This window comes from Penaeus vannamei, chromosome 27, assembly GCF_042767895.1.
Source record: "Penaeus vannamei isolate JL-2024 chromosome 27, ASM4276789v1, whole genome shotgun sequence".
NCBI classification, from domain to species: domain Eukaryota; kingdom Metazoa; phylum Arthropoda; class Malacostraca; order Decapoda; family Penaeidae; genus Penaeus; species Penaeus vannamei.
The window spans coordinates 33,718,587-33,732,241 of NC_091575.1; the positions used below are offsets into that span (position 1 = coordinate 33,718,587).

General features: G+C 39.1%; 1 protein-coding gene across 1 annotated transcript in view; it reads left to right on the plus strand.

Annotated features, from left to right (window-relative positions):
- The window catches only part of LOC113814002 (ribosome-binding protein 1), a 33,194-nt gene extending 22,451 nt beyond the window's left edge, over positions 1 to 10,743 (plus strand). The window contains exons 6-11 of the mRNA XM_070140708.1: positions 501 to 554; positions 5,886 to 6,401; positions 7,800 to 7,924; positions 8,622 to 8,795; positions 9,289 to 9,387; positions 9,506 to 10,743. Coding sequence (XP_069996809.1) covers positions 501 to 554; positions 5,886 to 6,401; positions 7,800 to 7,924; positions 8,622 to 8,795; positions 9,289 to 9,387; positions 9,506 to 9,652 — 1,115 coding nt within the window. The 3' untranslated portion in view covers positions 9,653 to 10,743. The remainder of the gene's footprint in view (positions 1 to 500; positions 555 to 5,885; positions 6,402 to 7,799; positions 7,925 to 8,621; positions 8,796 to 9,288; positions 9,388 to 9,505) is intronic.
- Positions 10,744 to 13,655: the final 2,912 nt, after the last annotated feature.

Genomic DNA, 13,655 nt, shown 5'->3' on the forward strand with positions numbered 1-13,655 from the left:
TCTTCCTTTTTTATCTATATCCCTCTTTCTTTTTTCTCTCTTTCTTATCCCTTTTTTGTTCTGTTTCTTCTTTTTTTTTTCTATCGCTTTCTCTAATCTTTTGTTGTTTAAGGGACCGTGTGATTTTTTAATTATTTTTTTCTTTATTGGTGTAAAATTGGTAATCGAAATTGGAATCTTCGCCTGTGGGTTTCAGGTGATTTTCTTTCTTTCCTTTTACTCATTCTTCCAAGCGAGTGGTTTTACTGAAGGCCGTGTAAATAACCGGATTGTAGTAGCTTTTATCCTTGGCTAATGCTATTATTTTTTCTTAACCACACTCCAAAATTGACTTACCAACTTAGCTTCAATCTGTATACTCAACTCCTTAGTGCTCTGCCTTGCTTGTAATTAGACTTGAGCCAAACAAAAAAATCATCTGGGTGATTCATCCAGAATATTTTTCCCCTTTCCTTCAATTCCTTCCTCACTCAAACCCCTTTTCCCCGCGCCTTGTTCAGCCCCTTCAGGAGAGGAGGCCCAGGACGCTGCTGCGGGGGAGGAGGCCGATGACAGTAAGACGCAGCGTGTTCCTCCCTCACTCACTAGTCTAGGCTGTTTCCCCCTGTGCTCGCTCGTGTCCCCTGTGGCTGTGCTCCCCCCGCCCGCCTCAGCCACGGGCGGGGGCGACTCTCCACCGCCCTCTTGTCCTCCACACGCCACACGAACGATGGCTGTGTACACACCCTTCCACTTCCTAGTAATACCTCTGGTTATGTACACCTCCCTGTCCTCACTAGCTACTAGCTAGATGAATGTATACGTTACCTCTGACCTCGTCTGACCTTTGCTTGTAGAATGTCCGCACTTTTCCCTCACTAGGTCATGTACTGCACACTTTCCAGCCCTCAGTGCCCAGGTACTTTTAGAATGTGTGCACTAACATAGCCTGATTACAGCCTATATGCTCGTAGTTCACAGAGTATGTTCTCCGCCATTCGCTTGTTGGAAATGTAAACAACCTTGTTACACGTTTCCTTTTCGTTCCCTGGCCTTGGAATGTATAAAACATGAATGGCGTTTACGTTCAAAAGCAAAATCCCGGGATATTCATTTGAAACAGAAAAAAAAATAAATACAGTTTAGGAACCAGATACAAACATCCAAGAAATTACTGATTCGAACTACTACCCCTTAATACGACTCATTGCTTAGGTGTTCTTGCAATACACCAGCTTGTATACATCCTAAGGACGGTGGCAAAGGTGATTTTTAAAATTGATTTATGAATTTATGATGATGGTGACGAACGCTATCCCATAATATGACTGTTTCTGGGAATAAATAAAATCCAAACATTATTCCAAAGCCTCGTACAAAAGCACAAAAATAATGATGAAAGGCTAGTGAAGAATCACACTAGTATTTCGAAGCAATATTAACACTATACAGGAAAAAAATCCTGGTCATATTCATCCGGAAAATCTGAACCAATTAATTCCACATCTTCTTCCACTCTCATCATAATCATTACACAACTTTCTCCTTTAATAACTGTCTATCCTTTCTCTATGTTTTGTTAACCTCACCGCCACGCATTGCAACCTGTACCAAACATCCATTGTTTTGGCAAAGACAACACTTAATGGCTCTTGTTGATCAAGCATAGCCTTTTAATTGTGCATTTTTAATCACATTTACGCACCAACCATTATCACTACACATTTGTTTTGTTTATTGTTTAATGATCACGTTTGTATCACCTTTTATTTTCCAAAGTTTCCATCCATACGTGTTGTGTTATCAATCACTTACGCATGGTAACGTAACTTGAAGTGTTGTGTGTTGCACAATTGCGTAACTAACCCATTACAGGTCTCGCCATTGATTACCTGTGATCGATACCTGCCTCATGAATCAAGTCACGTTTACGCCCGTATCCCCTCCGAGTGTGATCAGGCTAATACGATAGCAACCCCGATGTCCTGTTATCTTTCTAGCTTTTGGAGGCTTGTGATCCTCTGGACGTTTTCTACATTATTATCCTCTCCCCGCGATCTAGATAATAACAAGTTTGAAGATTTTGTCCGGGATAACCTTTGGCAGACCCTACCCAACCAAGCACGCGCGGGAAAAGTTGGGAACACGAAGAAAAAAAGCTTTTAGGTTGGGTTCCCCCGCGGTGTTGGTGGAATGAAAGCGTTTTTTTAGAGCGTTCGCTTAGTTACAAGAAGTAGGACGAGGCATGTACAATAAAGATAAAATAAAGAACAAAAAGAAGAAGGAGGAATGAAAGGCCTTACACCTATATCGAAAAGGGAAGAGTAGCAGGGAGAGAAAGGAGGGGGGAGTAAACAAAGAAAACGAAAAAAAAAATGGCGACGGGGGCTGGGGAGACCAAAGGAGATTGATCGAGTGAAATAATACAAAAAAAAAAAAAAAAAAGCCCGCGCGTGTTAGCAGCAAGGGTCTTCGTGTTCACTTCTTCCTTCACGGCTATGTTTATATTCTCATGCAAGAGCCATTGCCGTAACGCCCACGAAAACACTGTGGCAAGTGCTATTGCCAAAGGAAGGTTAGGAAGGTAGTCTGCGTTCGAGTCCCTGTTCGAACACTTGGTATTTGAAACAATTTATTATTTTCCTTTTATGCGACGTAGTCAAGAAGTGGGTTGATGAGGGAGATGGTCGATATTTAATCCATTCATTATTCGAATTGGATTAAACGGGAATTTATATCATCAGAGACAAAAGATGAGAAGTAAATGGCTGACGAGGAAATACATAATTTCAAACACAAAAAAACAGAAGAAAAAAATTATGGAGGAAATCTCAACCCGAGTTCACAAACCCTGCAATAGATTATCCATCTTATAGAACAAGACCAAACTGGTTTAGGTGGGAAAAAAATGTTACCAAGAACGATAAGGTGATTCTCAGGAGACTTACTAGTGACTATGATAAATAGAAGGAATGCGAAGGAAGGGGAGGGAAGAAGGGAAGAGATGGCAAGAGAGGATAAAGAAAGAAAGAGATGACAAGAGAAGATAAAGCAGGGAAGAGATGGCAAGAGAGGTTAAAGAAGGGAAGAGATAGCAAGAGAAAATAAAGAAGGGAAGAGATAGCAAGAGAGGTTAAAGAAGGGAAGTGATGGCAGGAGAAGATAAAGAAGGGGTGAGATAGCAAGAGAAAGAAAGAAGAAATCCATCACCAAAGCTCTGGCAATAAATCGAGGGTCAGGCAAAGGACAAGAGAAATGAAGGAGAAGCGAGAAGGAAAAAGTGAAAATATAGCCGAAAAGGGTAGGAAGAGACGAGAGGAAATGACGGAGAGGCGAGAGGGGTAGAAAAGGTGAAAATATAAGTGGAAAAGAGTTAGGAAGAGACAAGAGGAAATTAAGAAGCGAATGGGAGATAAAATACAAAAATGAAAATATAGGCGGAAAAGGATTAGGAAGAGGCACGTGACGAATGAAGCGAGAAAGGAATAAAAGATAGTGAAAATATAAGCGGAAAGGGTTTGGAACTGACAAGAAGAAATAAGAATAAAATACGAAAATATGACCGAAAAAGGTTAGAAAGAGACGAAGACGAAACGAAAACCGAGAAAAAAAAAATAATAATAATCTAAAAAAAAGCTCCAGAAACAGAAAAGAGGGAATGACGAACGAGCAGCGAGAAGGGACAAAAAGAAAAATGAAAATATAAACGGAAGGAAGGATTAGAGAAGGATGGAAAAAGACAGAGACCAGACTTATGAGGAAGACGGTTTTTTTATCGCCTGAGTCATGCAAGGGTACGAACGCATGTAAACACGACGAAGGATTTTGAAATTGAAATGTATTCGACGCGTCTTCCTCATAAATGAAATGACTAATCTTCTAATTCAAGGATTGAAATCGGATCTGAATTAGGATTGTACGATTCGATTCCTTGAAGAGGTGTATATGGGATTATAAATCCATAGAATCGTTTAATCTGAACTTATTTATAGGATTAGAATCCAATTTCGATCAGAACTACAAGGTTAACTTCCTTAAATAGGATTATATACGTAAGACATTCCATATAACTTTTCAAAAACCTTATACTGTCCCTCCCTTCTAAAAAGAAAGAATTTTCCATGTCACATAACTACATTTGAAGCATAATCACCCTAATTATTTTTGTCTGCATAGCATTGTTCTTCCCCCGTTCTGCGTAAATAAAAGGACTGGTGCTTAGTCACGGTAGAGTCATCTAGTTGTCATTTCTTGTATTATTATTCGTGAAAATAGGGACATATTCTAGACTTGAATGCAGATTATTTTAGCAATTTTCTATCTCAGGATGACATAAAACGCTGAAATTGTCCATAAGCTAATTGCTGTAAAAATATACCCATTCTCAATACACGATGTATATCTTAATAATCAAGTGGAAACCTTTGATGTAATGCCACTTAAATCATTCTAGTTTGGAATTTTTGTCAAAAAGCAAACGATAAATGCCTTAGTACAGGTATTTTAAACATGGAATGTTATTTGGTAAGTTTACAGCGTCTCAGAAAGTCCACATTTCCTAACCTAATATACTTTGAATAACAATTAAAAAGCGACAGCAAAGAACATGCGGCATCGAATCAACACAAGTTTGAATTTAAATCTTAAATGCACTTTTATTTTTACTCATAGCAGCTTCAACTTACAGTTTTTACTGTACGTACAAAAAAAAACACGTTTTCGTGAAAAGTAATGCAACAGATAAAGTTCAGTAATATAACTACTATGTGTTTTTTCCATTTAACTACTATGTGTACGTGCACATAAATGGTAAAACATATATGTAAATAGTCGAGAGAAGGTTAGATTAAGTGTAAATGGGACAAGAAATCGTTTTGCAGAAATGCGCGCATTAATAACGACTTTCTTTTCAAAATATAGCTGCTGTTTTTTTCTAAATAAAGAGTGTGTATATATCCCTTATGATAAATACATCTGAGATACTTTATTCCAATTTCTTTTCTTGTTTCTAAACGCTGGCGATGTTTGTCCTTTTTGAAAAAACCGTTACCCTAAAAGAACGCCCTTCCTAACCTCGAACCGTGGGATACGAACTTAAAATATCCTTTCCGTTTTTTTTTTCTTTTCTTTTTTATTTGTCCAAGAGGAGTTACCTGAACAGTATATGATATATTGTATGATAAAAAAAAATCTGTCTCATATACTGTTATCGAAACAAGTTTTGGGAGAAATATGGGATGACAAATTACAGATGTTCGTTACATAGTTTTGTATCATAGATTAAAGTCTATTCGGTAGACAGTTATAAATAGCCTCTTGATATAAATAGCTAGCTAATGAACAAATATTTCACAGTAGATAAGTATATTCTAAAATGGTAGCTATTTTGTCGTTAAATACATTTTTTGGTAGTGATCTGTGTTCCATTCCGATCTAATAGTCCTAATATTTGCTATGATATTAGTGTAGTTAACTTGCATTTATCAACAAGTAGTAACTATAATTTTTTATATAAGTAGTATTCATATCAGCTTGTTCAGGTGTTTGTGCCATTTGTTCTTTTATTTGAGCATCGCTGTATTGCCATTATTCCAATAATCTTTTCAGGTTTAATCGAAACCAATTTTTTTTTCAGAAACTATTTGTATTTCAGAGTATTACTACAGTATTTACTATTCTTCGACTTACATACTGATTTCAGTAGGCCTATACAATTCAAAGTAATTTCAGGTCAATTAAATTATTTACCGAACTTCTTATTGTTGGCAATGAATTGTGTTGAAAGGAATTTTCCAAGTCAAGTGATAATGAATATAGAATTTAAGTCTAGCAACTATCGCATTCTCTTAATTCAATCAAAGAACATTTCTTCCATAATCGAACGCCGTCTCGCCGCCCTCTTGCAGGAAAAGCTCGAATGGAGACCCTCAAAGCCTCGGAAAAAGCCGGGCTAGACGACGGCGCCGACGACGCCAAGCCCAGCATCGAGATCCTGTCGCTGAACGGCGGGAGCGCGGAGGCGACGCTGGCGGGGCTGGAGGGCCACAGCGTGAGCGGGCCCCTGGCGTCGCTGCAGGAGGGCGTCATCGGCGGGATCGAGGTCGACCCTGGTGAGATCGACTTGCAAACGGGCAAAATCCTCGCCTCTAGGCCAGACCACTTGACGCTCACGTACGAGATCGATGTCGCTGGTGGTGAGTCGCTCGGGGACGGCGGTGCCCGGCGCGCGGCGAAGGTAGGCGGGGAGGCAGGGCGTGGTAGAGGGGCGTGGGTTTCGGACGCCGAGGACGGCGGGCTCGAGGAGCTGGGCGATGCCGCGCTCGAGAAGGAGAGCGACCCCGCCGAGGACGCGGACGGGAGAGGGGTCCACAGGAGAAAAGCGAAGGGGTCTAAACTCCACAAGCGAAAGACGCAAGACAAAGGTAAATCTGCTGCTCAAGGCGGATTCTTTTCCCCCAGTCTCCTTCTAGTGCAAGACAGGATATGTGTTGTGTTTGCTTGCATTGTTTTGCATTGGTGAAAAACGGTTTGAGGCATTTCACGCCAGGACGAAAGGGCACCTGTAGACGCTCACTCTACTACAGTGAATGGAATCTCTCTCCCTTTCAAGGTCTATAAAACACTCCAGAACGAAAAGAAAATGCATACTGTCCAATGAAACGCATGCACACTGTCAATCTCACTTTCCCTGATATTTACGAAGCAAAACAGAGCTGCAATCTGTTTTGAAATTCAGCAAATATCGAGGCAGACGTCAACAGGCATGGCAAAAGAACCACAGCGAGACTCACCACCAGACTCTGCATGAAAGTAATGTTTACTTCCATCTTCTCTCCTTCTAAATAATCCAATTAAGCACATGCATCACTACAAAATAATTCAGAATAAGATATCAAAGTAAAAAAAAACAAAATCAGGTCATGATATTGTTTACAAAGTTTCCATTGAGCTCAAGTTCTCTGACTTAAGGCTATCGGCGAATTTGTATCATTAAGATCAACTTTTGGTCGCACAAAATAATAAAGAAGAGAAAAGTGAACCTCGACGTGATAGGTTTAAACGATGATTGATGGAAATTAGAGAAAATAAATAGGCCTATCTTGGAAACAGAAACTACCAAATCAAAATAAAACCGTTTTTGACCAGTTTCAAGACTGACTGAGTGTTTACAATCCTTAAATCTGATTTCATTAAAAATGCTTTACAGTATTGTGTCTTTAAAGATCATATATCTTTACTTTTCTTACATAATTCTAGTGCATTATAGGCAGAAATAGTCGATTTTTTATTAGAGCGATGTTCAGTAGAGCTAGTGTGTGGCTAGTAACTAGTCAAGCGCATTGTCCAAGAGAATAGACGCATTAGATGTTGCCTTGTGTCTAAGTTCCATAGACCAGAAGATATCCAGATGAAGCTCAGTTCTTTTCTTATCTGTTGTTGCTTAACGTGACTTGTTGTTTGAAGAAGGAAGCGCTCAGCATGAAGCTCAGCTTTTCGTTGCAATGTTCTGAAAGATACTGTTATAGTTTGTGAACGCAGAATTCACCGTGTGGCCAAGAGACAGGTTTGTGGTTCTTATATACGCTGAAGCTACACCATCGCGATTGTGTCAACCATCTCTTAAGTGAGTTATTTTGCACATTTAACTTGTGATTCACAAAATAACGTACAGAGAAAACGGTCACATACGTTACAAGTCTATAAAACAATCAATTTAGTTCTAACCAAGCTGACTTTAGTTGCCGTAGTTCACAGAATACAAGAACTCAAAATCCGAAACACTCCATAATGCTCCGACTCACTAATGTGTATTATCTCAGAGCAAACAGTCTCAAATCGTTTGGCGGAGATCCTGCAGGAGAAAGCGGAGGCGGAGGAGAGGAGGAGAGACCTGTTCCTAAAAGCCAGAGAACTTCACGAGGAGATACAGAGAGTCCGGGAAAAGGTAAAGTGAAAGAGAAGAAAGACAGTATATGAAGGTTTCACTGATGAAGTTTCTTTAGATGAGGATAAGAAGGAATTACAGTTAAGGAGGTTAAAGGAGCAATATTACTGGATACCTCAAATTTTATATTGATAGATTTGTAAGTGAATTCCTCAAGTGAAGTAAGGAAAACTTAAACTGTCTCTCGACATTTACTGCGCATGCACCAGCCACCTAAACGATATTGACAAACACAAGCCCTAATTTTCTTTGGGTTTCTCTTGGCAGTTTTCATTTCCTGTTTGTTTGGTGCTACAAAACAGGATAAAGCTGTACCTACAGAATATGAGAATAGTTACTTCATTCAAAGACCCTTTATCCTACAAACATTTTTTCACTATTCTCCTGAATACTACAAGAACCTTTTCACCGCAGATACAGCTTTATCCCAGATCCTGTGTGACTAAACTCGGAGAAACAACGATAAAACTGACATCAATCTCCCTTCGCACACTGATCACACTTTCCCCTCTTTTTAGCGAAGAGAAAACCCTTTATCCTACAAACATTTTTTCACTATTCTCCTGAATACTACAAGAACCTTTTCACCGCAGATACAACTTTATCCCAGACCCTGTGTGACTAAACTCGGAGAAACAATGATAAAACTGACAACAATCTCCTTTTACACACTGGTCACACTTTCCCCTCTTTTTAGCGAAGAGAAAAATGGTGGCAGCAGTTTTCGCACGAGCGGAAACTAGGGACGCAGCTGGAGGAACGCCAGGGAGCCCTCAGAAGCGAGCTGGACTCCCTCCATCGGCGAATCATCGGGTCCCTCGTCAAAAGACAGCCTCTCGTCACGGGGGTCAGAGATGAACCCTCCAGAAAGGTCAGTTTTGGATTTCTCCCAAATTTGTTCTTTATTTCATTTATTTTTTTCTCTCTTTCTTAATGTAGTAAATATGTGATTATTCAATTTGTCCATTCTTGTTTGGGAGTGATTGTCTTTCAAGGACAAAATCCATATCTTGGAGTTAAAACAGCAAACGATTTTTCTCAATTTAAGATACACTATGTATGACATAAATTACTCTAGATCTCATATTAACATGAAATACATCATATACAAAAATATATAGTTACATTTTTGTGTTAATTATTTGACAATGCTAATAACACTGAGATTAGTAGAATAATGAACATTTTGCTTAAATCCCTCAAAAATACACATGTATTCATCACTATCTGTATCTCCCTTTCCTTCAGTGGTTAATCTCGATGATAACTGAGTGATAACATAATCACTACATTGTTAATAATAATGAGTTGCCCTGACATTTTATTACCAAACCAAATACCTCCTTTCGACCTCTCTTCTCCAGGCCAACTACAAGATCTCTATCATAAGACTTCGACACGAGATCGAGGACATCTCCAGACGCGTGGAGGCCATGAACATCAAAGTAGAAGCGGAGACAAAGGCATGTGTCATTGTTCTTTATTTTTTCCATAACACTGGGCTACGTGGTAACAAAAGACTGCTGTAATATCCACTTATTGTATCTTGAGTTTTGAACAAGACTATTTTCCTTCTTTCAGCTGAGAAGCCAAGCAGAGCGAGAGGTCAAAACTTTAAGGTCGGAAGTCAGCAGGAAGAAGGCCAACGTGGCCCTTTCGCAAACCAAGACGAACCTCCTCAAGACTGCCAACAGCCTGCCCCCTGACCTCATGATCCGAATGTATTAAGCTCTAAAAAAAAGGTCATTGGAGTCGTCGGCCTGAGACCTCACTCGGGCCTCCTCCAGCTGGACCTCCAAGCCTCCAAACCTCTGCCGCCGTGGAAGCTGTGGTCTAAATCGTGTAGCATTTAGATTTTGCAGCTTATGCAGGCAGATAGCGCGCTAGACTTTTTTGTAATCGCCCCCCATACCGCGATAAGCCGTGGATCTTATCGTGGGAGACTTTGTTTCTCCGGACTCTGGGGGACTTTTCTGTGTCTTCGTAAGTTCGCTCAATGGACTAGGAAGCAGCGATGCGTTATACGTGTCGGGGTTCTGTGCCCAAAGTGGCCGAGTAAATTCATCAGTGATAAATGACTGACCCTGTACATATAAAAGGACGTTTTTTTATATCGTAGCAGAACTCATTTTCAGCGACTGTCGGGAAGAAAGGAAGGAGGAGTATCAAGAGATCAAAATTAATGTTTTAATTTTCAGGTTTCTTCAATGGTTGTTATCCATCCTTCAAAAAATAGCAAATATTTTCCAACCTGTACTTTGCTTTCCACATTAATTCAGAAGATATTCAGACACATCACAAACATGTATAATGTTAGCAATACATTTTCATTGTTATTATACAACCACTTAGAACACTTTAAACACGAATTTTTATATGGTTGTGGAGGGAAGGCCTTAAAACTACGACAGGATATTCCTCCAAAAGCGCACAAATTGTATAAATATACAATGTTCATTGTGGTTGAAATTTAGATAGTTTATATAATAAATTATGTTATATATTGTTCTAGAATCCTGTTTCTATGTGCGCAAAGTGAAGCACCTTGATATATACAAAGGGTTCACATGTCTAAAATATATTTCAAAGGACATAAAGAGTAAATATGAAAAACGTGGAAAATCTGTTCTATGTTTTTGTTCTTTTAGCTGATGTATATGTGCGTGTGAATATTTCGAAAGTCAGTTTGTACATATAGATTAGAAGTTAAAGGTATCCACTTTTCCGGGTACCATCCACTGTGTACAAAATATACTGAGAGCTGAGAATAAACATTCTCCTTAATACTGGCTGTTTATGAAATGGACTCCTTATCCTTTGCTTTGGTCTTGTATCCTTTGGGTGTTCATGATTTAGAGACATTCTACTGTTATGAGATTTCGAAAATCTCTCGTTTCTTATCAAATGATATATGTGCATTCTAATGTGATCCCGCTGTTTATGGTAGGACTTGGTATCTGACTTCTGACATCGAAAGAGACATGCAAAAAGTGGCAATCTGTGTGTGTGTGTTTGCGAGTGTGTGTGTGTGTGTGTGTGTGTGCATGTGCGAGTGCTGCGTGTGTGCGTGTGCGAGTGTGTGTGTGTGTGTGTGTGTGTGTATGTGCTAGTGTGTGTGTGTGCGAGTGTGTGTGTGTGTGAATGTATCCTCTCAAACAGAAAGGGAATGATCAGTTCTCGGTTCGCCACTATCTCTTGACAAATTGGAAATACTTAAATCCAGATGATAGTATTTTGAAGATTTGATTAAAACACGTTTTGCATCAGAAGAATTTTAGAGTACGGTCCGTTGGCCAAATCAACGCACTTTATTTTCATAATCATGTTTAGGATATTCCCCGTCAATAAAACCAACATTTTCTATGACAAGTTTTCTATGAATTGGTTTGCGGGTAAACTATTTTAGATGTTCGACACCAATCATGTTAGCCTTTAAAGGACGTTTCTTATGAGAGTATGAAAAAAATAGTTTACAGAAACAGTCTATAGTGTTTTTTTCTTTTGTCTAGTAAATAAGGTATTGAAAAATAAATATGGTAGTAGTCAAATATTGGAAATGTTCATAGCTCGTTTGCGATGAATAACTGTTCCTGGTTCTGCATTACCGTCTTTGCCCATTCACGCAAGAATTGTTTATCATATTTGTTATGAATTTTATGTATTTCATATTTGTTTGGTTTCTGTTGGAATAAGTATAGTATAGTGTATAGCTTACTTATTTCCGGTTTTCTCTCTCTCTCTCTCTCTCTCTCTCTCTCTCTCTCTCTCTCTCTCTCTCTCTCTCTCTCTCTCTCTCTCTCTCTCTCTCTCTCTCTCTCTCTCTCTCTCTCTCTCTCTCTCTCTCTCTCTCTCTCTCTCTCTCTCTCTCTCTTCTCTCTCTCTCTCTTCTCTCTCTCTTCTCTCTCTCTCTCTCTCTCTCTCTCTCTCTCTCTCTCTCTCTCTCTCTCTCTCTCTCTCTCTCTCTCTCTCTCTCTCTCTCTCTCTCTCTCTCTCTCTCTCTCTCTCTCTCTCTCTCTCTCTCTCTCTCTCTCTCTCTCTCTCTCTCTCTCTCTCTCTCTCTCTCTCTCTCTCTCTCTCTCTCTCTCTCTCTCTCTCTCTCTCTCTCTCTCTCTCTCTCTCTCTCTCTCTCTCTCTCTCTCTCTCTCTCTCTCTCTCTCTCTCTCTCTCTCTCTCTCTCTCTCTCTCTCTCTCTCTCTCTCTCTCTCTCTCTCTCTCTCTCTCTCTCTCTCTCTCTCTCTCTCTCTCTCTCTCTCTCTCTCTCTCTCTCTCTCTCTCTCTCTCTCTCTCTCTCTCTCTCTCTCTCTCTCTCTCTCTCTCTCTCTCTCTCTCTCTCTCTCTCTCTCTCTCTCTCTCTCTCTTTCTTTCTCTCTCTCTCTCTCTCTCTCTCTCTCTCTCTCTCTCTCTCTCTCTCTCTCTCTCTCTCTCTCTCTCTCTCTCTCTCTCTCTCTCTCTCTCTCTCTCTCTCTCTCTCTCTCTCTCTCTCTCTCTCTCTCTCTCTCTCTCTCTCTCTCTCTCTCTCTCTCTCTCTCTCTCTGTCTCTGGCATAGAAATTAGAATGTCATGCAAAGAGGATTTAGTTACAATTGATAAATGTTAAGGGAAAATTAAATAGACTGACCGATTAATAACTAAAACTCAGAAATACATTCAATATGAAATCATACGATGTGGCATACCATACCCAACGAAAAGTGATTACGTGTATATTTAGTCTGAAAAGACAAAAGAAAAAATAATAATGATGTTAACGCAACTATATGCCAGCATCATAGATACGGAAAATGAAGTATATATTTCTGCCAGCGTTTTAATGGTCTATCAGTAGTATTTCACGAAGGACTACAAACGGATTTCAATCAAAATTATTACTGGCGGATTGTAATTAAATTTTATAAGCGCGTAATCCACAGACAAGGGAACCATTGATTAGATTTTGACTTTCCTCGAATAACACACTATCTAGCAGAGAAAGGAGGCTTCGTGTCGCTTCTGTGATATAGTAGAGACATTGATATAGCAAACATGGTAATATTCATTTTTTTTTTTTTTTTAATGCAGTCATATTAGAAATTAAATCTCAAAGATCTCAAAACCTCGAACATAAAAACATTTACAGTCTAGTATTCTCCGCGTCGTGTCTTTGATATCACAGCAGACACACTACTAGCCAAGCCTATTAAATAATTTGATTGATATCAAAATTGAAATACAGACATATATATGAAAAAAGAAAAGAAAAAAACATTTAGCGGCGAGTAACAGAAGCTCCGCATTATGTTTGCAATACCACAGCTGATGCCCAATTACATCAAAATTTAATCTGCCTGATAGATAAAACAAATATAAAAGAAACAAACAAAGCATCTAGCATAAATAAATGAATATTAGAAAACCATGTCTACAACACCAGCGGCGATCGGCAGAATATCTGCGTTATATTATATCACTGATACCCACATACAACAAAAAATAATCAAATCAACACAAAAACTAGAACCTCATAAACAAACAAAATTCTTAAGATGAAAAAAAAAATTATAATAATAGTAATAAATGCATTAAATAACCCCGACCCCAACACTAACTAGAGGCGATCTGCAGATGCAACACGTCGTATAGCATCACAGATGTCCAAGTGCACCAATATTTAATCAAATCAATAAAGGATAGATCCTCAAAAAACAACCAGAACAAAAAACAAAAAATAGACACATCAAAAATAAAATAACCC